Raw genomic sequence first — 27,300 nt, forward strand, 5'->3', positions numbered from 1 at the left:
GTGTTTTAACTTTAATTTCCCGGCAGGATTTTTAAAGTCACTCTGTGAAGATTGTGATTGTGAACTACGCTGGCAAACCGGGGAAGCATTGCGCTACGGTCCCTGGCTGCCCAGACGCGCTGCAGGGACCATATGAATAGAAGCAATGCAGGGGGGCAAGATCCATAGCAAGCACTAGCTATATATCTTGCCTCCCCCTGCGCTAGCTAAATATTTTGTCGTCCCCCCCTTGCCCCCTGCAGCGCTTACATATGCATACATATGTCACCCGCGGCGCTATGTAATGAAAAGTATGGTATCAGCAGCGCATCATGCTGCTGGCCGAAGAACGTAGCGCAATGCTGCCTGCTTCCCGTCTGGCCGATGCGCTGCTGATACCATACTTTTCACAGATAGCGCTGCGGGGGCCATATATGTATATATACACATATATATATATATATATATATATATATATATATTGTGATGACTCACAACAGGTGCGGTTGCAGTATAGAGGCAGGGAAACAGGACTTTCAAATCAAAGTTTAGTGTTTTATTCACACTTGGCAAACAGTCTTAAATGCAGATCAAAGAAAAAGTAATAAAAGTCCACCTGCATTCCTTAGGTGTTTGTTCACACCTGAGTCCATGCCTTGCGGCATCAAGCAAGTCTTTTCCAAGCCTCCAGGCAGCCTGCTCACCAGCTTCCACACTCCACAAGGAAGATCTCAAAACTCAGCTCTCTGGCAGTGTGAGCTGCAACATGCAAATCCCCCTGAGCTGGTGGAACAAAAGGCGGCCTGGATGTGGAGAATGGCCCCCACCCTACATTTGACCATTCCCAGTAAAAGCCATTCCAGATTGGCTTTCCAGCCATACTACAGCAACAGTGTTAGTCTACATCGCAGCACAGACACTAGACAATTATCAGCTCTTACTTACACATACCGACCATCAACCACAATGCCCTTCACCTTCAGCCCTGAGGTGGTGAACACTTGTGCAACAGTGGACTCATGATAGGGCATCAGCATTGCCTAGCAACCGACCCGCCCTGTGTTCAACCCTAAACTTGAAATTCTGCAAGGACAAAAACCACTTGGTGACCCTAGCATTTTTGTCCATGGCTTGGTACATTCACTTAACGGGGGAATGATCTGTCACAAGACGAAACTTCCTCCCCAACAGATAATAGCGGAGAGACTTGAGTGCCCACTTAATGGTTAGGCACTCTCTCTCCACTATACTATACCTGGTCTTGGCCGGGGTCTGTTTGCGGCTGAGAAAGAAAACGGGATGCTCTTCCCTGTTGACTTCCTGGAAGAATACAGCACCGAGACCTACCTCAGAGACATCAGTCTGTAACACAAATTCCCTTTTGAAAATGCCTGCCCTGCCTGTTCGTTCCAACGTACCATGATGGACCTGCGTCCCTTCAGGAGGTCTGTTAAAGGGTAACTCTCATTAAAACTCATTTTTGCTATTGTACTCCTTATGGTAAATAAAAAATATTTCTAATATACTTTTTTTTTTGTAAATGAAGTTTTCTATGTTTTATTTGTGCTCAAAAAAGCTCAAGAGCACATTTTCGCCCATTTTCCCTGGAGTGCTGAGGGGGGCGTGTTCAGCCTCATGCAATCATAGCTCCTCTCACACTAAACTGCCATATGCTGTTGGTTGGACCCCCCCCCACCCTCAGCACTCTAGGCTGCACTTCCTGTGTTTGGACTTCGGTCCAAAGTCTGTGTATAAGAAATGGGGAAAATGTGCTCTGGAGCGTTTTTAACCCCTTAACGACGCAGGACGTATATTTACGCATCGGTCCCGGCGCTCATCAACGGCCGAGACCCGCGGCTAATACCACACATCACCGATCGCGGCGATGTGCGGTATTTACCCTTTAGAAGCGGCGGTCAAAGCTGACCGCCGCTTCTAAAGTGAAAGTGAAAGTGACCCGGCTGCTCAGTCGGGCTGTTCGGGACCGCCGCGGTGAAATCGCGGCATCCCTAACAGCTGGCAGGACACCGGGAGGGCCTTACCTGCCTCCTCGGTGTCCGATCGGCGAATGACTGCTCCGTGCCTGAGATCCAGGCAGGAGCAGTCAAGCGCCGATAACACTGATCACAGGCGTGTTAATACACGCCTGTGATCTGTGTAAAAGATCAGTGTGTGCAGTGTTATAGGTCCCTATGGGGGACCTATTGTTTAAATGAGAGTGCCCATTTAAGGGTGCAGCCACCGTAGCAAAATGGGGGATGAATCTCATATAGTAACCCACCATTCCCAGAAACGACTTCACCTATCGGGTAGTGACAGGTACTGGCCAATTCCGGATGGCCTCTATTTTGTTTACCTTGGGTTTGACAACTCCACGCCCAATTACATACCCCAGGTATTTGGTCTCTTCTAACCCTATGGCACATTTTTTGGGGTTAGCAGTTAACCCGGCCTTCCTAAAGGAATCTACTATTGCATGCACTTTTGGAAGGGGACTTTCCCAGTCTGTACTGTGAATGATGATATCGTCCAGATAGGCTGAAGCATACCAACGATGTGGCCGGAGTACAATATCCATTAGCCTTTGAAACATAGTGGGAGCGCCATGTAGACCAAAGGGTAACACCTTGTACTGGAATAAACCTTCTGGTGTGACAAAGGCTGTTTTATCTTTTGCAGCCTCCGTCAAGGGTACCTGCCAGTACCCCTTTGTGAGGTCCAATACAGAAAAATTCCATGCCTGTCCTAGCTTCTCAATAAGCTCATCAACTCGGGGCATGGGATATGCATCAATCTTGGAAACCTCATTAGGTTTGCGGAAATCGTTACAGAACCGCAAGGTACCATCTGGCTTGGGTATTAAGACTATCGGACTGGCCCACTCACTCTTCGACTCCTCGATGACATCCAATTTTAACATCTGTTGTACTTCTGAGATGGCTTGTCACCGCGACTCAGGTACCTGGTATGGTTTCAACCGTATTTTTACCTGGGGTTCAGTGACAATGTCATGGCGGATGACAGAAGTACATCCAGGAAGGTCTGAGAACACATCAGTGTTCCTACTGACGAACTCCCGAGTCTCCTGAGTCTGTGCAGGGGAAAGGCTGTCAGCAATTTTCACTGTGGCAACTGCTTCCCTTCGAGGGACTGAGGGACGGGAAACTCTGCACCTAACAAACCTGGCTGGGGGCTGTCATCCACCCTAGTCTCCCTATCTTTCCAAGGTTTCAACAAGTTTACATGGTACACTTGCTCTGTCTTCCTTCGCCTGGGCTGGTGTACCCTGTACATCACCTCCCTTACCTTTTCGATCACTTCATAGGGACCTTTCCACCTAGCCAGAAACTTACTGTCGACCGTTGGTTCCAGAACCAAAACCCGATCCCCCGGGTTAAAATTCTAAACCCAAGCCTGGCGATTATAGACTCTACTCTGGGCTCGCTGAGGTGCCTCCATATGTTCCCTAACTAAGGGCAACACTGTTTCCATCTGCTCTTGCAACTGAGTGACATACTCAACCACACTTTTGTGCGGTGTGGGCTGTTGTTCCCACGCCTCTTTGGCTATGTCGAACAGACCACTCGAATGTCTGCCGTACAGTAGTTCAAAGAGCGAGAACCCAGTAGAGGCCTGGGGCACTTCTCGCACTGCGAACAAGAGATAGGGCAGCAAAAGATCCCAATTCTTCCCATCTTTAGTCACAACCTGCTTTAACATATTTTTAAATGTTTGATTAAACCTTTCTACCAGGCCGTCCGTCTGCGGGTAATACACGGAGGTCCATAGCTGTTTTACCTGCAGTAACTTACTGAGCTCTTTCATTACCTTTGACATAAACAGGGTGCCCTGGTCAGTCAACACCTCTTTAGGTAAACCCATTTGGGAAAACATCTCCATTCGCTCCTTAGCTATGAGTTTGGCCAAGGTATGTCGAAGGGGTAGCCCCTCGGGATACCAAGTCGCATAGTCCAGGACTACCAGAATATATTATTGCCCCCTAGTGGATTTCGGCAATGGGCCTACAAGATGCATAGCGATCTGTTCAAACGGGACCTCGATAATCGGGTGGGGGACACGGGGACTATGGTAGTTATTTGGCATGTTGGCCAAGATTCACAATACCTTTCTACCTCCTTATACACGCTGGGCCCAGGTGCCCCCCAGAACATGTTGGTGAGCTAATTCCAATGCAAGCCTCCGATATGCTTAAGGCACGACCAATCGTTCCACACTCTCACCCCGTTCCTGGTTTACCCGGTACAGCATCCCTTGGTGGACCACAAAACGGGCATATACAGTATCGGCTCCAGGTTGTTGTGGTGCACCTTCTACAATTAATGCATTTTTCCAGGCCCGAGATAAAGTCGGGTCCTGGTGCTGTGCTGTACCAAAATTTTCTCCTGAGACATTGAGGTCTGCCAACTCTGGCCCTGACGGCAGTTCCTCCACATCTCCTACCATTACACTCAGTGGAGACGACACCTCCTCTTCCACCGTAGTGGTGGTCACCCCAACTGCTGTCCCTTCTGACTCAGGTTCCCAGGGTTCCGGGGTCTCCCTGGAGTATGGCCAGTCTATTGGGGACACCCTTGCCTCATGGGTATGGGGACTCCTGTCTGAGGCCACAAAGACATGAACCCTGGAAAGTCTCTCTCAATTATCATCTCATGTGGCAACTTCATGGCAATGGCCTTCTCATAAGTCCACCGGCCGGTCGCCGTTGACAAAGTTACCAGGGCAGTAGGATAGTCTTTCAAGTCCCCATGAATGCACACCACCCCCGCTTTTCGGCTTGTATACTCAGGGAGCGATACCAGGTCGGATCTCACCAGTGTCACCATGCTACCGAAAACAGGGCCACCACAACACTATCTCCCACCCTCACCTGGCAGAGATGACCAGAGTCCGCTGCACTGGGAACCCCAGTAACACACAGTCTCTGGGCATACATGGACGGGCGGAGAGCATAGTTCATGTGCATGGGCTCTTCCCGCTGGGGACAGTTGGCCCTAACATGTCCCGGTTGTTGACACCCCCAACAAAGCAAGGGGGCAGGGCCTTTGGGAAAAACCTCCCGGTGTTTTAGGGCTTTATAGCCACCTGGGCAAGGGTGGGGACCCCCTGGGTTTCTCCGCCCCCTCCCACAGTTTCGTGGTGGCCTTGAACCTCTAACTCATAGACTACCAAAAAGGCAGCCCAAAAAAAAACCTTTATTTCCCATATATAAAAAAAGTGAGATTAAAAGTGCAATCTTTATTGTATTAGGTTCGCACTTAATGGTGTTTTAAAATATAAAGCACCATGTCGTCCTACTTGTTTGATTGTATATATATATATAAATGGACCATCCGGTCTAATGATTTGAATGCACACTGAAGCGGAGACGAGGTGCCTGCAGACCACCTACATTCAGCGCTATTGTAGGACAATGGAGCTCAAAGTTAAAAACTTAACATGGCCCCCCTCGACATGTTTCACTGCCTCAGCAGCGTTATCAAGAGGTAGATGGGCACTGAGTTAAAAAACGCCGTGCAGGGGGTTTTAATACCTCCCTTCATGATGTCACAGGATGTCAGGATTCACACATCATCAATTCTCCACCAATGCCTCTCCTGCATTGAGGAGTGACACTTAAATCGACCAATCCACGTCTCTGCGTTTGATCAGCCAATCTCCTGTTTTGGTTCCCTGCGCCCAATCACAGGTAGGTAACCTTGACTGGCATGTCTATCGGTGAATCCCTGTAGGGTCAGTTGCCGATGACGTGCTGCGCTAAGTTCACATGCGCGAGGTGATAGAACGGAGGAGCCGGAGTCCGACTCATCTGCGCGTGCTCCGTTCTCCGATGGCTATGGTAAACTTCCGGTTGCGCATCATTTTGGGACGGCACCATCACTTTATTTCATGAGTTTGTTATGACACTTAATCACAACGATATAGGTATGCACTTTACTCACGAAATACATGAAAACACTCTCAATTTTCTGGATTTAAAAATCTCCCTGGACTCGAGTGGCAGTATCCATACAAGGATATTTAGGAAACCGACTTCCACCAATAGTTTCCTACAATGGAGGAGTCATCACCCTGTAGCCTTAAAGAGAGGCATTCCAGTCGGGCAATACCTGCGGGCGAGACGCAATTGCTCATCAAATGAAGCCTTCTTGGCAGAGAGCAAATTGCTATATCAGAGATTTATTTCCCGAGGATATCCAAAGAAAGTCCTACATAGGGCTTTCGCTAGAGCTAGGGACACTCCGAGAAATGATTTACTTACCACCAACAAAAGATCTATGACAGCATCAGGGCAGAAAATTGTGAGATGCATAGGGACCTTTGATCAGAACAATCGCCGGGTAATGGACGTCTTGCGGAAATATTGGCCCATCTTGATGGCAGACTGCGATCTAAGAGAAGTACTTACCGACTATCCATCAATTACGTATAGACGAGGGAGAAACATCAGAGAACATTTAGTCAAGAGCCACTTTTCCGACCCTGTGGAGGAAACGTGGCTGAGGTCTACTATTATTGGTTCCTATCCATGTGGAAGTTGTTCTTTTTGTCAGAGAGTCCCTAAAACAAAGGATTTCATCAATCCTATTGATGGACGAAGGTATGTGATTAGGGAATTTATCAATTGTCAAACCACCGGTATTGTCTATATAGCACAATGTGGATGTCCTATGATTTATGTAGGAAAAACTATCCAACAGTTCAGAAGAAGGATTTCCCAGCATATCAGCACGATACGGACTAGAGCAGATACACCTCTAGCAAGACATTTTTGGTCTCATCATGGGGGCAACTGGTCCTGTTTGAGATTTTTTGGCTTGGCCAGACCACGCTTGGGACCAAGACGTGGTAATCTGGATAAAAAGCTTCTACAGGAGGAAGCTAAGTGGATTTCTAGACTGAAATCTATGTCTCCTTTGGGCTTGAATGAAGGGTTTACTTTCAGCCCTTTCATCTAATCAAGTTTAACTGCCTTAAAATATTATTCATAAAATTTGTAATTATGGTACTTCATGTATCTGTCACGTTAGTGTCGCATTTAAGCCTTATATTGGTGTTACAGTGATTATGGTTTTTTTTTTTTATGGTTTTTTTTTAGGACACACAATTTTATTATCAATCTCTCCTCCTCTCCCAGCCCCTTTGATCAGTTTGACGACTTAATTCCTCAACATTGACTCAGTTCTACTGTGTCCCTTTCTCCTTCCCTTCCCCTTCTTTTCCTTCCCCTGTTCTTCCCCTACTTCTCTACTTTTACCCCTTCTTCCCTCTTTCCTGCCCCCCTGTTAGTTTGGGCTATCAGATTCTCATCATATTCATCTACATAGATGAGATAAGGAAAAGCCTTTCTATTTTATTTGTCAAATAAACTAATAATATGCATAACAATATATACACTATAATTCAGCTCAATGCAATTGAGTCTGTAGAATTAACTTATACATTAAGTCCTTACCATTCAATAGATATGAGTCCTCACTAATTTTTCTATGTTTTCGCGCATCTCCCCCGGCGCATACGAAGGATTTCTAAGTTTTAGGGCAGGTTGAGATGCGCAACCGGAAGTTTACCATAGCCATCGGAGAACGGAGCACGCGCAGATGAGTCGGACTCCGGCTCCTCCGTTCTATCACCTCGCGCATGTGAACTTAGCGCAGCACGTCATCGGCAACTGACCCTACAGGGATTCGCCGATAGACATGCCAGTCAAGGTTACCTACCTGTGATTGGGGGCGCAGGGAACCAAAACAGGAGATTGGCTGATCAAACGCAGAGACGTGGATTGGTCGATTTAAGTGTCACTCCTCAATGCAGGAGAGGCATTGGTGGAGAATTGATGATGTGTGAATCCTGACATCCTGTGACATCATGAAGGGAGGTATTAAAACCCCCTGCACGGCGTTTTTTAACTCAGTGCCCATCTACCTCTTGATAACGCTGCTGAGGCAGTGAAACATGTCGAGGGGGGCCATGTTAAGTTTTTAACTTTGAGCTCCATTGTCCTACAATAGCGCTGAATGTAGGTGGTCTGCAGGCACCTCGTCTCCGCTTCAGTGTGCATTCAAATCATTAGACCGGATGGTCCATTTATATATATATACAATCAAACAAGTAGGACGACATGGTGCTTTATATTTTAAAACACCATTAAGTGCAAACCTAATACAATAAAGATTGCACTTTTAATCTCACTTTTTTGATATATGGGAAATAAAGGGTTTTTTTTGGGCTGCCTTTTTGGTAGTCTATGAGTTAGTGGTCAAATTCCACCCTCCATATATTGGTCTCAACTAGATATGTTTCTCCGTTTTTTTGGGTCAAATCCCCATCTCTCGAGACCGTGCCTTTAAGGCTTGTCTATATTATGGCAGGATTTCTTTCCACTAAATTAAATCCAGATATTTTTCTTGCACAAGCCCAACATGTATTCTCAGCCAATGAATTACCATTGAACCAGATTGATATACAATCAGCTTTTCGTAATCTGCAAAAAACCTACAAAAAATACATTCGCTCCTGGTGGGAGATAGCGAGCCTAGAGACCTATCTCCAACAGAAGATAGTATATAGGGGTCTACGAATTAACATCTTGCCCAATTCACATCAGGAGGATAAGGAGTTCATACAAGGGTGGCAACAACTTCTGACCGAGAATTCACTACGTATGCTTGATTATTTACTAACATACGAGGAAAAGGCCTTCATCGTTGTTGGTGCTCATTTGGAGAGTCAGATTGAAGAAATACAAGCTTTCAAAAGTAATCCTGAATTCTCTAATTTGGAACAAAGGTTACAAAAACACATAGAAAATTTTCAATCAGACATTAAAGAAAGGAAACATAACAAATATATTAGAGACAGGAGAGATTTTGATACTGGTCAAATTTACATCAAGAGACCACAAGGTAACTACACCAACCAATATACAGATATTTCGGAGTCTGAGATATCCGAATCTGACGATACCTCAAACGTACCAACACGAGCATTCAATCCGACAACGAAACCTAAATACAAAAACAAACGTAGAAATCCCAACAGACGCCCCTATCATAAGGGTGCCACAGCATATAATCAGGGACCTATCCAGGGTAATCACTCTGTGAGCCAGTTCCACAGTGTAGGAACTCACCCCCAATCAACATGTCATCCTGGACCTATTCAAAGAAATCCAGATGGGATAAATGTGATGGGAATACATCCCCAATCAACATGTTATCCCGGTACAACTCAAAGAAATCCAGAAGGGACAAATATGATGGGGGTCTCTCCCCCTGTGCCTGCTTTCTCCTCCTCTACTCATTTTGCGCCTTTGGCCCAACAGCCAGTGATGACTACAGCTGCTCCAATAATGACTACTGGAACAGTGAATCTACCAACACCAGCGACTTTTTTAGGTGGAGGAGTCCAACTTCGAGACCGGGAGAAATGGGCTTATCCCTCCCAGTCGAGATAGAAAGGGATGAAATGCAAGTTATTAACTTGTCTTCTCATGAATTAACATCTTCCCAGACTGACATTTTAAAGAAAGGTCTATCATATGTTCCAACACCCTGCTTTGACTCCTTTACCTGGATAAAAGACATAAACCTTTTCTCTAGAAAGTTAGCACTCCACAAGATGCACAAGAATAGAGAATCTAATCTGTCTACAAATAGGGAGCGCGATGAAAGGGCTATACTGGATCTCGTAGATCTTCTAGAGGAGAACGATACAGGAGTCAGGAGGATGGATCCACCTTTCTCGGATTAAAGACCAAAGTCCAGGACTACACCACCCCTTAGCCAATATGGGAACATTCAAACTTTTGTGGATATGGTCACGAATGACCTAGGAAAAATCAAGAATTCCAGCAGATCTCGGAATCTTACAATGGCTGAGTCTAAGGCTCTGAAAGAATTGGAGCAAAGTGAGCAAATCATCGTAAAACCCTCTGATAAAGGAGGAAATGTTGTAATTATGAATAAGAATGACTACAAGAATATGGTATTGAGACTAATAAAGGACCCTTCCACCTACAAGAAATTGGATAGCAATCCCACTGAGATGTATGTGACGGAGCTGAAAACCATCTTGACAGAGGCCAAGACAAATTGTTTGATAACAGAGGATGAATTCCGGGTTATGTTTAACCCCAAACCAACCATAGCAACTCTATATGCACTACCTAAGGTGCATAAGCAGAAAACCCCTATCCCTGGACGACCTATCGTCTCAGGGAATGAGAATTTGACAGAGGGGATAAGTGTGTACGTGGATCAGATTTTGGCCCCCTTTGTGGTGGCCCTTCCTTCGTACATTAAAGATACAGGAGATGCTGTCACTCGACTCCAGGAAATCTCTTTTTCGCCCCAAACCTTTATAGCAAGCCTCGATGTTGAGGCGCTATATACTAATATAAAGCATGAATTAGGCCTGGAGGCAGTCCGACACTTTTTATCCACAAGAGGTACACAATACACCAGCTACAATGAATTTGTATTACGTTTACTTCATTTTCTTCTTACTCACAATTATTTTTTATTTGATGGTCACTTTTATTTGCAATGCAAAGGCACCGCTATGGGCACTACTTGTGCACCCAATTTCGCAAATCTCTTTTTAGGGTGGTGGGAAGACACTATAGTTTTTTCAGACACTTTATATAAGTACACCAGTCACATTTTATTTTGGGGTAGATTTATTGATGATATTTTATTATTTTGGGACGGCACCATCACTTTATTTCATGAGTTTGTTATGACACTTAATCACAACGATATAGGTATGCACTTTACTCACGAAATACATGAAAACACTCTCAATTTTCTGGATTTAAAAATCTCCCTGGACTCGAGTGGCAGTATCCATACAAGGATATTTAGGAAACCGACTTCCACCAATAGTTTCCTACAATGGAGGAGTCATCACCCTGTAGCCTTAAAGAGAGGCATTCCAGTCGGGCAATACCTGCGGGCGAGACGCAATTGCTCATCAAATGAAGCCTTCTTGGCAGAGAGCAAATTGCTATATCAGAGATTTATTTCCAGAGGATATCCAAAGAAAGTCCTACATAGGGCTTTCGCTAGAGCTAGGGACACTCCGAGAAATGATTTACTTACCACCAACAAAAGATCTATGACAGCATCAGGGCAGAAAATTGTGAGATGCATAGGGACCTTTGATCAGAACAATCGCCGGGTAATGGACGTCTTGCGGAAATATTGGCCCATCTTGATGGCAGACTGCGATCTAAGAGAAGTACTTACCGACTATCCATCAATTACGTATAGACGAGGGAGAAACATCAGAGAACATTTAGTCAAGAGCCACTTTTCCGACCCTGTGGAGGAAACGTGGCTGAGGTCTACTATTATTGGTTCCTATCCATGTGGAAGTTGTTCTTTTTGTCAGAGAGTCCCTAAAACAAACGATTTCATCAATCCTATTGATGGACGAAGGTATGTGATTAGGGAATTTATCAATTGTCAAACCACCGGTATTGTCTATATAGCACAATGTGGATGTCCTATGATTTACGTAGGAAAAACTATCCAACAGTTCAGAAGAAGGATTTCCCAGCATATCAGCACGATACGGACTAGAGCAGATACACCTCTAGCAAGACATTTTTGGTCTCATCATGGGGGCAACTGGTCCTGTTTGAGATTTTTTGGCTTGGCCAGACCACGCTTGGGACCAAGACGTGGTAATCTGGATAAAAAGCTTCTACAGGAGGAAGCTAAGTGGATTTATAGACTGAAATCTATGTCTCCTTTGGGCTTGAATGAAGGGTTTACTTTCAGCCCATTCATCTAATCAAGTTTACCTGCCTTAAAATATTATTCATAAAATTTGTAATTATGGTACTTCATGTATCTATCACGTTAGTGTTGCATTTAAGCCTTATATTGGTGTTACAGTGATTATGTTTTTTTTTTTTTTTTTTTTTTTTTAGGACACACAATTTTATTATCAATCTCTCCTCCTCTCCCAGCCCCTTTGATCAGTTTGACGACTTAATTCCTCAACATTGACTCAGTTCTACTGTGTCCCTTTCTCCTTCCCTTCCCCTTCTTTTCCTTCCCCTGTTCTTCCCCTACTTCCCTACTTTTACCCCTTCTTCCCTCTTTCCTGCCCCCCTGTTAGTTTGGGCTATCAGATTCTCATCATATTCATCTACATAGATGAGATAAGGAAAAGCCTTTCTATTTTATTTGTCAAATAAACTAATAATATGCATAACAATATATACACTATAATTCAGCTCAATGCAATTGAGTCTGTAGAATTAACTTATACATTAAGTCCTTACCATTCAATAGATATGAGTCCTCACTAATTTTTCTATGTTTTCGCGCATCTCCCCCGGCGCATACGAAGCATTTCTAAGTTTTAGCGCAGGTTGAGATGCGCAACCGGAAGTTTACCATAGCCATCGGAGAACGGAGCACGCGCAGATGAGTCGGACTCCGGCTCCTCCGTTCTATCACCTCGCACATGTGAACTTAGCGCAGCACGTCATCGGCAACTGACCCTACAGGGATTCGCCGATAGACATGCCAGTCAAGGTTACCTACCTGTGATTGGGCGCAGAGAACCAAAACAGGAGATTGGCTGATCAAACGCAGAGACGTGGATTGGTCGATTTAAGTGTCACTCCTCAATGCAGGAGAGGCATTGGTGGAGAATTGATGATGTGTGAATCCTGACATCCTGTGACATCATGAAGGGAGGTATTAAAACCCCCTGCACGGCGTTTTTTAACTCAGTGCCCATCTACCTCTTGATAACGCTGCTGAGGCAGTGAAACATGTCGAGGGGGGCCATGTTAAGTTTTTAACTTTGAGCTCCATTGTCCTACAATAGCGCTGAATGTAGGTGGTCTGCAGGCACCTCGTCTCCGCTTCAGTGTGCATTCAAATCATTAGACCGGATGGTCCATTTATATATATATACAATCAAACAAGTAGGACGACATGGTGCTTTATATTTTAAAACACCATTAAGTGCGAACCTAATACAATAAAGATTGCACTTTTAATCTCACTTTTTTGATATATGGGAAATAAAGGTTTTTTTTTGGGCTGCCTTTTTGGTAGTCTATGAGTTAGTGGTCAAATTCCACCCTCCATATATTGGTCTCAACTAGATATGTTTCTCCGCCCTTGAACCTCTCCACCAGGTCCACCATCCCAAGTGCATTGCGCAGGGGTTACCTGGTCAATCCAGCTTTGGAGGTATTGAGGCAAAGCCCTCCAGGATATATCGGCCAGGAGATGGTCCAGCATAGCGTGGGGACTTAGCACCTCTGGCTGCAGCCAATTTTGCAGGCGGTGCAACAGGTCGTAATACTGCAGCCTGGCAGGCTCAGCCGGCTTGTATTACCACTGATGAACCCGCTGGGCCCAGACCAGCACATTTACCCCCAGTCTTGCCAAGATCTCACCCTTGATGACCTCGTAGTCAACAGCCTGGTCGTCGGGCAAGTCGAAGTATGCCTGCTGGGGTCCAGATGTCAGGAACGGAGCAATGACCTCGGCCCACTGTTCTCGGGGTAACTTCTCCCTTGTGGCCACTTTCTCGAAGACCGCCAGGTAGGTCTCGACATCATCCGAGGGGGTCATCTTGGAGATTGCAAACCGTACAGCTTTGGCAATTCCGGGTTGTCACTGCCGCTTGTAGCGCCATTACATGCTGTAGTAACAGCTGGTTGGGTTCCTGCTGGTGCTTGTTGGACTCCTGCTGTTGCTTGGTGGACTCCTGCTGGTCCTTGTAAGTTTCCTGCTGGAGCCTGTTGGTCTCTCGCTGTTGCAAGTTGGCCTCCATGAGTGCTTTTATAACAGCCTCCAATTTAGCAACACTGCAGTCACTGGAACACTGCCTTGCCTTGACTCACTGGAGAAAACACTCCCACCATACTGACAGTCACTTGTCGGCAGGATCGTTGCCCCTAGCAACAGCGTGATGCACCAAATGTGATGACTGTTGTGAGAAATTCCAGTATAATAATCAGATATACCAGTTGCCACAGAATAGGAAAGTGTTAAAGAAGTTTTCACCATTTAAATATACAGCTCCCAGAATTACTTAAAGGGGTACTCCACTGGAAAACATTTACTTTTATATCAACTGGTGCCAGAAAGTTAAACAGATTTTTAAATTACTTCTATTTAAAATCTTAATCCTTACAGTACTTATCAGCTGCTGTATGCTCCACAGGAAGTTGTGTAGTTCTTTCCAGTCTGACCACAGTGCTATTTGCTGACACCTCTGTCCATGTCAGGAACTGTCCAGAGCAGGATAGGTTTGCTATGGGGATTTGCTCCTACTATGGACAGTTCTTGACATGGACAGAGGTGTCAGCACAGAGCACTGTGGTCAGACAGAAAATAAATTAAAAAAGAAAAGAACTTCCTGTGAATCACTTATACAGCAGCTAATAAGTACTGGAAGGATTAAGATTTTTAAATAGAAATAATTTACAAATCTGTTTAACTTTGTAGCACCAATTGATAAAAAAATGTTTTCCAGCAGAGTACCCCTTTGAGCAGTGGTGAGGTTATGCTGGGAGTTGTAGTTTCACTCACCATAACTGTAGAACTTACAAGTGACTACAGCTCTGATAGGACATAGTGAGGAGAATACACAATGATATCAGTGACTACAGGTGACGTCTTCTCTATAGTCTTTCTTTATCTAATTCAGATGGTACATACCGCCTGGTCCAGCTAAAACTTCTGTCTGTAGAATGTGATGCCCAGACGTCTCCTCACTATGTCAGCGCATTCTCATCTTCTATATGAAAACAAGTATTATTATAAACCTGCCAGACACTGTATCTTCTAAATATAATACTACTATACACTATACTCTTTGATTATAAACCTTCCATACACCATACCCACTGAATATAATACTACCACACACTGTACATTCTGAATATAATACCAACACATACTGTACACTCAGAATATAAATCTGCCACATACTGTACCCCTGAATATAATACCGCCACACACTGTATCCTCTGAATATAATCCTACCACACACTGTACATTCTAAATATAATACCATCACATACTGTACCCTCTGAATATAAATCTACCACATACTGTACCCCTGAATAGAATACCGCCACACACTGTACCCCTGAATATAATACTACCACCCACTGTACCCTCTGAATATAATACTACCACAAACTGCGCCCTCTGAATTTAACGTTGCCATACAGTGCACCCTCTGAATATAATACCACAACCGCAGTAACACCCCTCAACATCCGTTAGCTGATGCTATTACCACGGGAGGGGGGTTTTGGTGGTGTTGCTAGTGGATGATGGAGGTGCTACTACTGGGGGGGGGGGGGTTGCTGGAGGATGATGAGGGTGCAACTGGCCATCCCCCCTGGCAGTATCACCCCCATCATCCATCCGCAGGATCATCCTCCTGGCAGGAGCACCGCCATCATCCACCATCAGGATCTGCTGATGGAGGTGCTACTGCTGGGGGGGGGGGTGTTGCTGGTGGATGATGAGGGTGCTACTGCCAGGGGGGAGCATTAGGTAGGCAGCAGTTCCCCCACTTTAGGTAGGCAGCAGTTCCCCCACATTAGGCAGCATATTTTCCCCACATTAGGCAGCATAGATTCCCCACATTTGGTACGTGTTCCCCCACATTAGGTAGCAGTTTCCCCACATTAGGTAGCATAGATTCCCCACATTTGGTAGCATAGACTCCCCACATTTGGTAGCACAGATTCCCCACATTAGGTAGCAGTTTCCCCACATTAGGTAGCATAGACTCCCCACATTAGGTAGCATAGAATCCCAACATTAGGCAGCATAGACTCCGCACATTTGGTAGTAGTTACCCTTGCAGGTTCCCCACAATGGGTCAAAGTCTCCCCACATTAGATCGCTGTTTAACCCCCCCCCCCACACACACAAAAAAAAAAACATATACAACACAGACAGACACACACACAAACACACACACACACAGAGAGACACACTTACAGACAGAAACACACACACACAGAGTCACAGTCACACACACAGAGTCACACAGTCACACACACAGAGTCACACACACACAGAGTCACACAGTCACACACACACACAGAAAATAAGGCATACTTGGCACACCAGAAGGCCTCCTACATAATTCCAATACAAGAAATGATTGTGGGCAGGGGTGTAGCGCTCCTGGGTCCCCCTGCAATACACACACACAGTCACATACACACACACACACACACACACAGTCACATACATACACACACACACACACACACAGTCACATACACATACACACACAGAGTCACACACAGTCACATTCATACACACACAGTCAAATACACACACACAGAGTCACACACAGTCACATACATACACACACACAGAGTCACACACAGTCACATACATACACACACAGAGTCACACACAGACAGAGAGACAGACAGACACAGTCACCCATCCAGCGCAGCGCTCCTTCTCTCCTGGCGCCCTGCGAGTGACGTCACTGACGTCCCATGCGGACGGGCACACAGCGGCGATGAGGGCCGGGGGGGCAGCTGACGGATGGGCGCACAGCGCCGAAGAGTGGCGGGGGTGGGGGATGGTGCTGACGGGCGCACAGCGCCGGTGAATGCCGGAGGGGGGGGGTGCTGTCAGACGGGCGCACAGCGCAGGTGAAGGGGGGGGTGCTGTCGGTCGGGTACAGACGGGGGGTGTCGGTGTAGCTGGGGGGGGGTGCTGCGCAGCGTCTTGGTGTCACCCCATTAGGTTGGTGTCACCCGGTTCGGGCCGCACCCAGGTCGCAACGCCACTGCCAGTAAGAGCTGTCCCGGATTGGCTTTCCAGATATACTATAGCAACAGTGTCAGTCTGCATTGCAGCACAGACACTGGACAATTATCGGTTCTTACTTCACTAAGGCCAGGAGCCTTGGTGACACATACCGACCATCAACCACAATGCCCTTCAAATTCTCACAATATAAATATATATATACACATATATACTGTACGTAGAAGCGCCCCGCATCGCTTCTGTATACATACTGTATATCACCCCACAGTGCTATGTGTGAAAAGTATGGAATCAGCAGTGCATCGTCCGGCCGGGAATTACACTGTGTTCCCCAGATTCGAGAAGGGGCATTCCTAAATAGGTCAACAGTTGTGTTATTATCAAAACATATTTTCAATGTTTCAATATTTTCTGCTTTTTGATGTCAAGAGCATTCATGTGAATAAATTCCAATGTTGGACAAAATTTTAACCTTTAGATATGTTGCAATCTGTAAGTGATTTTTTTTTCTAGTTTTCACAATCTTTTTTGTTGCTGTTTATTTCTGGTTACAGACAGGACAAATAATCATTGTTGCTTAATTTTCTAGTTTGTTAATGCTATGCTTATGGAAATATTTACCCCAAAATTAACCCTCTAATTCTTGCACATGTAAATTACGTAATTTATGATATCACTATAGCATTATCTGTAGTTCAAATGCATAACTTAAAGCTTCTATAAAAAACAGTACCAGGGTTTGTACTTTGTAAAACTAAACTAAAACTAAGCTATAATGTTATGCCATGGAAAATTTTTATAAAAGGATTAATAAAAAGGAAGGAAACATGTCATGAAAAGGGAAATGTTCTACAATATTTACAGTTTGTATATATGGACTTATGCTTGGAAATGTGTCATGATCTCTCATTGTATCATATAGAATAAACACTTTTTCTTACATATTAGGGACAAGTGGGACCAAGTGGTCAGCATGGAAGTCCTGGGATTGTAGGAAAGAAGGTAAAAATTGTAGAATATCATTTTTATTATTGGTAACAAGTTATATAGTATTATCATATTCCTTGGCATTATTCAAAGCTGCCCAGTACAGCTGCGCAAGTTGCACACCCTTACACAGCTATTGTCAGCCATGTCTGCATGTACATAATGAAGACTTGTTTTTTCTCTTTTAGGGTAGTAAAGGGGAAAGGGGAACAACTGGCCCTCCAGGACAACAGGGACCACAAGTACATATTTTTCTTAATTCCTATGCATTTGGTAAAAAAAAATGCAATCCATAGCCAATTAAAGTGTACGTTATTGCAAAAACTTTTTATATAATGCAGATAATAACATTATGTGTATAATACATATTGGTTAAAAATGTGTATATTTGTGGGTGAAAAAATGCTGTTCCTGCAGGTATTGCATGTGTGCAGGAGGGACAAGCAGGGCTCTAAACACTGAGGACAAGCAGGGCTCTGTACACTGAGGACAAGCAGGGCTCTGTACACTGAGGACAAGCAGGGCTCTGTACACTGAGGACAAGCAGGGCTCTGTACAGTGAGGACAAGCAGGGCTCTGTGCACTGAGGACAAGCAGGGCTCTGTACACTGAGGACAAGCAGGGTTCTGTACACTGAGGATAAGCAGGGCCCTGTCTACTGAGGACAAGCAGGGCTCTGTACACTGAGGACAATCAGAGCTCTGTGCATTGAGGACAAGCAGGGTTCTGTACACTGAGGACAAGCAGGGCTCTGTACACTGAGGACAATCAGAGCTCTGTGCATTGAGGACAAGCAGGGCTCTTTCCACTAACGATCTATGACACGCCCTCGGCTCATGCAGCAGGCTGATGGACATACCAGGAGCCTATGTATTTATTTATATCTTCAGAAAGTAGCTATAAAATGTACAGTAAAAAATTTAATTTACTGTAACATTCAGTAAGAGTTAGTGCTGGGCGGTATGACCAAAAATGTGTATCACAGTATTTTTCTAAATTATGGCGGTTCCACGGTATTTGACAGTATTTTTTTTCCCACTCATTTCCCCCTTACCACCATTCTTCCCCTCCCCCCCCCCCTCTCGAATGAATTATCAGCTGCAGTGTGCTGGGGAACTAATCATACATGACCCACGGGTGCTACTCTGCTTTTCCTCCCCCGCCCTCCCCACTGAATGAACTATCAGCCGCAGCGCTGTCCCAACATCGAGGGACTAATCATGTTACCCACAGCCGCTGGTCTCTTTTTCCTCCTGTGAGCCGCGGCGCTGGAAATGAGTTGTGAGCCGCGGGCGCAGGACGGCGAACAGAAGCTGTCACTACCCCCTGCAAGTGCTGAAAGCCAGTTTCATCGGAGATCAGCACCTGTAGGTACCATGATTAGTCCCCCGATGTGGGGACAGCGCTGCTGGTGATAGTTCGTTCATTCGAGGGGGTGGGGGGAGAAAAAGCAGGACAGTGCCCGCGGGTCATATATGATTAGTTCCCCAGTGCACTGCGGCTGATAATTCATTCATTCAAGGGGGGAGGGGCCCAACCTGTATTACGGTATAGGGAAAAATTCATACCGTACAGAAAAAACACACCGGTATTCGGTATGAACCTGTATATCGCCCAGCACTAGTAAGTGTTTACATATTGCATTTCAGTCAGTATTTTGCTCAGTATCTTTAGACATCGCAAGGAGTGGAACCAACACAGAGAAAAGCTTTAATGGAAATATTTGCACCTTTTTCTAGAATACACTTCACAGCAGTATTGATTCAGCCTATATTTACCACAGCAGTAGGCTGGGAGATACGTTTAAACTGTACCTTAACGTATACTGTGGTATCCCTATAAACTTCTATTATGCCAATGTAGCAAAAAGGATGTCACTTTTGGCTATGTTTTGTCCCCCTGTATGCTTGTCTATTAGTTTTTTTTTTACTATAGAAAAGTTGGTATACAAACGTATAATTTTTTTTCCCCATAGGTGTATATTAACGATGTCTGTTGTGGTATATGTGTGCATATGTTTAAAACATATACTGTTTTTTCTTTTTTGGTACATTTTTTGTAAACTGCAATAAAGAAAATATGTGAATTAAGAAATGTATTTCTGGTTTTAGGGAGAACCTGGATTGTCAGGAAGAAATGGTTCACCAGGTCCAGAAGGATTAAAGGTGAGTCGTTTTATGGCATGTGAACCATACATTTTACATATACCGTACTTTACAATAACATGTAGCACACTAGAACTGTATCCCATATATAGCAAATATGCGGCTCTCTCTCTCAGTAGTACAAAGTGATAGAAATAAGGATTTACTGAATGGATAGAAAGTGAAAATGATGACATACTGGCTGTTTTATAAAGCTTTAGCTTCTGCTCCTAAGCTGCCTTTTGGGAAATGTTGCCTACAATCTCAAATGTATATCGCCAGAGGCCAAACTTGTAGCTTCTTGGCCCCAATGCAAAATCTGCAACAGGGCACCATGTTTCAATTATAATACTGATCTCTTATGGGGCAGATGTGCTTTGGGGCCCCCCTTAGGCACCAGGGCCCGGTGTGACTGCTACCTCTGCACCCCCTTTATATTGCTTTGTCTTCAGAAATAAGGTGACATTTTTTGGGGCCGCCTCCAGTGCCATATTTTAGAGACCTGTATTTTGAACCAGGGACACTGACTTTCCTCAGATTAGTTTGGGGGCTAATAAAGAGACTGGGCACAAGCATCAGCATGATGTTGGCCACAACAATAATAAACTCTATGGTCCATGTGAAAAATTGTGGAGCAGGAAGCTAGTGGTTCCCTTGTGCAAGCTATTCATTAGTGTAAATGAAAACATGTGCTTATGCCAGCCTGAAATTCTTTATTTTATGCAGTGAGCTCCCTTAAGCATTGAATAGAACTCTGTATCAGAAAATCAGAGCTCCAACTATTAAAGGAGTACTCCACTGGAAAACTGTTTTTAAATAGCCTGGTACCAGAAAGTTAAACAGATTTGTAAATTACTTCTATTGAAAAACCTTAACCCTTACAGTTATTATCAGCTGCTTTATGCTCCACAGGAAGTATTTTTCTTTTTGAATTTCCTTTCTGTCTGACCACAGTGCTCTCTGCTGCCACCTCTGTCCATGTCAGGAACTGTCCAGAGTAGGAGAAAATCCCCATAGCAAACCTCTCCTGCTCCTGACAGTTCCTAAAATGGACAGAGGTAGCCTAGGACACAGTCAACAGAGAGAACTGAGGTCAGACAGAAAGGAAATTCTAAAATAAAACAACTTCCTGTGGAGCATCCAGGAGCTAATAAGTACTGGAAGGATTAAGATTTTTAAATAGACGTTCTGGTCCAGGTATTTAAAAAAAAATAATAATAATTTCCAGGTACCCAAGTACCCCTTTAAACAATTCTTGCCCCTTTTAAAGAAAAATGTAGGTGTACTTACCTGCTAGAGAGCATCACTGTTAAAGAAACAAGCCAGCAGGTTTCCTCATATAAGAATCCTCATTGTGCTTCTTAAAAGTCCATGAACTGGCTATAGAACATAGTCCAGAAATAAATATCAAACATCATATACTTGGAGTAGTGGGCAGACCAACCCGTTTTGACCTATACTATCTCAATCATTATCAAAGAAGTTGGGTTTTAATATATATCAACTGGCTCCAGAAAGTTAAACAGATTTGTAAATTACTTCTATTAAAAAATCTTACTCCTTCCAATAATTATCAGCTGCTGAAGTTGAGTTGTTCTTTTCTGTCTGGCAACAGTGCTCTCTGCTGACATCTCTGCTTGTCTCAGGAACTGCACAGAGTAGAAGAGGTTTGCTATGGGGATTTGCTTCTACTCTGGACTTAGACAGAAAAGATCAACTCAACTTCAGCAGATCATAAGCACTGAAAGGATTAAGATTTTTTAATAGAAGTAATTTACAAATCTTTTGTATCACTATTTATAACTATTAGTGTTCTTGCAACCTTTTTCCTCCAAAAAATATATACTTTGTGTCTCCTTAAAAAATATACAGGTTTCATATATATTGTTTACACTCATTTTATAACTATGGTTATAGGTGTTTAATGATTTATGATTTTATACCTGTTATGTATAGCAGAAGGGTGTCTCTACTTTTGGAACGGACAGGGTTAATCCCTGGTTCATAGGATAGAAGTCTTACTCACCTGTTCCATTAGGAGGCTGGGATTTATTCCCCCACCCTTCTGCTTCCCACTATGCATCTGATGAAAGGTCACATGACCTGAAACGCGTCATGCTTGGCGCTGATTCCTGGAATTTTAACCCCTTAAGGACCGGGGATTTTTCCATTTTTGCATTTTCGTTTTTTGCGCCTTGCCTTTAAAAAATCATAACTCTTTCAATTTTGCACCTAAAAATCCATATTATGGCTTAATTTTTGCGCCACCAATTCTACTTTGTAATGACGTCAGTCATTTTGCCCGGTGAAACAGAAAAAAAAAATCAGTCATTTTGCCCGGTGAAACAGAAAAAAAAAATCATTGTGCGACAAAATTGAAAAAAAAAACGCTGTTTTGTAACTTTTGGGGGCTTCCGTTTCTACGTAGTACATTTTTCGGTAAAAATGACACCTTATTTTTATTCTGTAGGCCCATCGATTAAAATGATACCCTACTTATATAGGTTTGATTTTGTCGGACTTCTGGAAAAAATCCTAACTACATGCAGGAAAATGAATACGTTTAAAATTGTCATCTTCTGACCCCTATAACTTTTTTATTTTTCTGTGTATGGGGCGGTATGAGGGCTCATTTTTTGCGCTGTGATCTGAAGTTTTTAACGGTACAATTTTTGCATTGATAGGACTTATTGATCGCTTTTTAAATTATATAAAATTATATAAATTATATAAAAAGTGACCAAAAATGCACTATTTTGGACTTTGGAATTTTTTTGCGCGCACGCCATTGACCGAGCAGTTTAATTAATGATATATTTTTAGAATTCGGACATTTCCGCACGTGGTTATACCATATATGTTTATTTTTATTTTTATTTACACTGTTTTTTTTTTGGGAAAAGTGGGGGGGGATTCAAACTTTTAATAGGGGAGGAGTTAAATGATCTTTATTCACTTTTTTTTTCCACTTTTTTTTTTTGCAGTGTTATAGGTCCCATAGGGACTGCACACACTGATCTTCATCATTGATCACTGGTTTCTCATAGGAAACCAGTGATCGGCGATTCTGCCGCATGACTGCTCATGCCTGGATCTCAGGCACTGAGCAGTCATTCGGCGATCAGACAGCGAGGAGGCAGGTAGGGGCCCTCCCGCTGTCCTGTCAGCTGTTCGGGAATGCCGCGATTAGCCGCGGCTATCCCGAACAGCCCGACTGAGCTAGCCGGCAACTTTCACTTTCGCTTTTAGCCGCGCGGCTTAAGGGTTAATAGCACGCGGCGCCGTGATCGGTGCTGCGCGCTATTAGAGGCGGGTTCACTATGACGCCGGGCCCGCCGTGATATGACGCGGGGTTACTGTGTAACCCCGCGTTATATCAGGAGAGCAGGACCGATGAAGTACCGATACATCCTTGGTCCTTAAGGGGTTAAATGTTTGTCTTTTTGAAGTCTCTCCATGTCGATGATTTTACGTGGTTCCAATAAAGGTGAAGTCGCTGGCATCTACCTGCCTTCTTCGTAATTTACAAATCTGTTTAACTCTCTGGAGCCAGTTAATATATAAAAAAAGTTTTTTCCTGGATAACCCCTTTAATAACCCTTCATTTAATTTTTCAAAGGGAGAGAGGGGTCAGCAAGGTCAGCCTGGAACAGAGGGCCGTCCAGGAATACCGGTAAGAACATATATATATATATGTATATATTGTTTATTTATCACAAAGGAACTCATTAGTTTGAGCCAACTTTACAAAAGGTTATGTTTGCCAAAGCTATCTCATGTATTAATGAAAAAAGTGACTTAATGTAGTCTGGAGAAAAACAAAAATTCAACACTTTAGTAAGCATCATTCGGCTAATACTGCCACTGATGTATTTGTTGCCTTTGGAAACTGTCCTATTCTGAAATAAAAAATTGTCCTATTCTGAGCCCTATTATACTTTTGTATACCGGGCAATCTGAGGGCTCATTTTTTGTGGCATGATCTCTAATTTTTATCAGTACCATTTTTGTTTAGATAGGACATTTTGATTTCATATTATAAATTTTTTTTCTGATATATGATGTGACCAACAATCTGCAATTCTGGTGTTTAGTATTTTTTTTACGTTTATGCTGTTCACCATACAGGATCATAAACATTATATTTTAATAGTTTGGACATTTCTGCATGTGGCAAATATGTTTTTTATTTGTAAAATGGGAAAAAGGGTAGTGATTAACTTTTCTCTTAGGGGAGGGATATATATATTTTATATATTTATTTATTTCACACTTTTTAAGTCCCCATAAGGGACTTTTATATGCAATCACTAGATTGCATGTACAGTTCAGTACAATGATATAACAAAGTACTGATCAGTGTCACTATCGGCACACATCTTGTATAGTCTGCCGTGGTCGACCACAGTTTTAGGTCCGGTGGAAAGCTGCTTACGGGGCAAAAATGAGCTGACCGGAGTCAGCATTTCACTCCGGTGATTGAAATGAATTGCATACAGGCGTGGATACAAGAGCGCCCGGTTTTAGCTCCCCCCAGTGGTATGCGGTCCCGTATGGCTGAAAACGTGATGTGAACCCAGCCTTACACAGTTGTACGGTACAGTACACCAAAGTCCAGGCAGCAGCACCGTACATTTTGGGGATATCTCCCCTAGGGGTTAAAGGGGTTGCCTCAACTCGCAATGCCACTGTTTATAAAACCCATTGAATTTCGTGAAACATCTAACTTTTGTGCGTAAAGTGGTTGTCCCATATCCTGGCAGTTAGACCCCGTGCAATTTTGAAAATTGGAACCTGAGTCTCCCAAGAAAAGGGAGTAGCGTGAAGAACGCCGTACGTCATCTCTAGAAGCTTACATAGAGAGTGAATGGAACGGTGACATGCATGCCTGTCTTGCCTCTCTCTCTGTCGGGAGACTGCATTTCAACAAAGCATAGATTTGCAGTCAAAGGGTCTAATATGCTTTACATACCCTTGGGGCCAATTTATAGAAGGCCTTAATGGGGGTTCCAGTGGCCTGATCCCACCAATTAGACTCGTTTGAAACACTTCTCCTGGACTGAGCTCTGACACTGCAATAGCATTTTATTATTCACTATCTTTTTTCTGTTTTATGAATTGTCATCTGACCATACTGTATATTGTACAACCTGTTTACCATTTTACCAGTGTAACAGCTTAAATAAGGTGTAAAATAAAATAAAATTATCATAAATCTGTCAATTTTAGGGTTTTCGTGGGTCTTCTGGTCCTCCTGGTTCAATAGGATTAAAGGTAAAATTTTAATTGATTAGTACAATTTACTTGTCATGCTCCTACCTAAAGTGCTTTTATGCTGCCCTAAATAACGCTTTTACAATTTTTCTTCTTTTCCCTAAAAAACCTTACCCCGCAAAAAAGTGTCTTATTTAGTTACTGTAAGTAGCACAAAGTGGAAGAGGCAAAACTACAGTGCTACTTACGGTAACTAAATAAGAATATCCACACTGAAAAAGGTTAAATATAATACCTTTAAAGGCAATAATAGTGTCATTGTTGGACAAATAGTGTAACTCCTCAGTATAGAGTTCACTGGCCAGGTTCTTTAGATGCTTACCCCTAAATATCCCAATATTTTTGGAATATCCAACCCTAAGGCCTATACCTATCAGAGGTAAAAGTGGCCCCATGGCTTCTGTTCCATGATTCCTGCCAGCTTTTTGTACTTGCTCAGCTCTGTCCTAGAATTAAAAAAGAAGGGACAAACAAATAGTTTTATAAACTTATAGGTTATTATTGAAGCAGTGGCGTTGCTAGGGTTGGTGTCACCCGGTGCGGTAGAAAATGGTGTCACCCCCATACCTCCCCCCCCCCCCTCAGTAAGTTTTTAGCCTGTTGTGACAGACACCACTGGTGTAGCGCATTGTGAGAAATTCCAGTATAATAATCAGATATACCAGTTGCCACAGAATGGGAAAGTGTTAAAGAAGTTTTCACCATTGAAATATACAGCTCCCAGAATTACTTAAAGGGGTACTCCACTGGAAAACATTTACTTTTATATCAACTGGTGCCAGAAAGTTAAACAGATTTTTAAATTACTTCTATTTAAAATCTTAATACTTACAGTACTTATAAGCTGGTGTATGCTCCACAGGAAGTTGTGTAGTTCTTTCCAGTCTGACCACAGTGCTATTTGCTGACACCTCTGTCCATGTCAGGAACTGTCCAGAGCAGGATAGGTTTGATATGGGGATTTGCTCCTACTATGGACAGTTCTTGACATGGACAGTGGTGTCAGCACAGAGCACTGTGGTCAGACAGAAAATAAATTAAAAAGGAAAATAACTTCCTGTGAATCGCTTATAAAGCAGCTAATAAGTACTGGAAGGATTAAGATTTTTAAATAGAAGTAATTTACAAATCTGTTTAACTTTGTAGCACCAGCTGATTAAAAAAAAAATGTTTTCCAGTAGAGTACCCCTTTGAGCAGTGGTGAGGTTATGCTGGGAGTTGTAGTTTCACTGACCTAACTGTAGAACTGACAAGTGACTACAGCTCTGATGTAGAGAGGAGAATGTACAATGGTATCAGTGACTACAGGTGACATCTTCTCTATAGTGAGGAGAATACACAATATCTGACTACAGGTGACGTCTTCTCTATAGTGAGGAGAATACACAATGATTTCAGTGACTACAGGTGACGTCTTCTCTATAGTGAGGAGAATACACAATGATATCAGTGACTACAGGTGACGTCTTCTCTATAGTGTGGAGAATACACAATGATATCAGTGATTACAGGTGACGTCTTCTTTATAGTGAAGAGAATGTACAATGATATCAGTGACTACAGGTGACGTCTTCTCTATAGTGAGGAGAATACACAATATCAGTGATTACAGGTGACGTCTTCTCTATAGTGAGGCGAATACACAATGATATCAATGACTACAGGTGACGTCTTCTCTATAGTGAGGAGAATGTACAATGATATCAGTGACTACAGGTGACGTCTTCTCTATAGTCTTTCCTTATCTAATTCGGATGGTACATACCGCCAGGACTTGTTCCAGCTAAAACTTCTCTCTGCAGAATGTGATGCCCACACGTCTCCTCACTATGTCAGCGCATTCTCATCCTCTATATGAAAACAATTATTATTATAAACCTGAGAGACACTGTATCTTCTAAATATAATACTACTATACTCTTTGATTATAAACCTTCCATACACTGTACCCTCTGAATATAATACTACCACACACTGTACATTCTGAATACCAACACATACTGTACCCTCTGAATATAAATCTGCCACATACTGTACCCCTGAATATAATACCGCCACACACTGTACCCACTGAATATAATACTACCACATACTGTACCCTC

The 27,300-nt window shown here is 43.4% G+C and overlaps 1 protein-coding gene and 1 long non-coding RNA gene across 4 annotated transcripts in view; one reads left to right on the forward strand and one right to left on the reverse strand.

Annotated features, from left to right (window-relative positions):
• The window catches only part of LOC130273793 (uncharacterized), a 131,333-nt gene that overhangs the window by 102,223 nt on the left and 1,810 nt on the right, over window positions 1–27,300 (reverse strand). For all 3 annotated transcript variants that reach the window (XR_008844123.1, XR_008844124.1, XR_008844125.1), the window contains exon 2: window positions 26,964–27,048. This is a non-coding gene — a long non-coding RNA (uncharacterized LOC130273793). The remainder of the gene's footprint in view (window positions 1–26,963; window positions 27,049–27,300) is intronic.
• LOC130273790 (collagen alpha-1(XXI) chain-like) overlaps window positions 1–27,300 on the forward strand; it is a 98,006-nt gene that overhangs the window by 36,602 nt on the left and 34,104 nt on the right. Inside the window, exons 14-18 of the mRNA XM_056521120.1 lie at window positions 17,742–17,795; window positions 17,969–18,022; window positions 19,892–19,945; window positions 23,544–23,597; window positions 25,154–25,198. Coding sequence (XP_056377095.1) covers window positions 17,742–17,795; window positions 17,969–18,022; window positions 19,892–19,945; window positions 23,544–23,597; window positions 25,154–25,198 — 261 coding nt within the window. The remainder of the gene's footprint in view (window positions 1–17,741; window positions 17,796–17,968; window positions 18,023–19,891; window positions 19,946–23,543; window positions 23,598–25,153; window positions 25,199–27,300) is intronic.

This window comes from Hyla sarda, chromosome 5 (genome assembly GCF_029499605.1).
Source record: "Hyla sarda isolate aHylSar1 chromosome 5, aHylSar1.hap1, whole genome shotgun sequence".
Lineage (NCBI taxonomy): Eukaryota > Metazoa > Chordata > Amphibia > Anura > Hylidae > Hyla > Hyla sarda.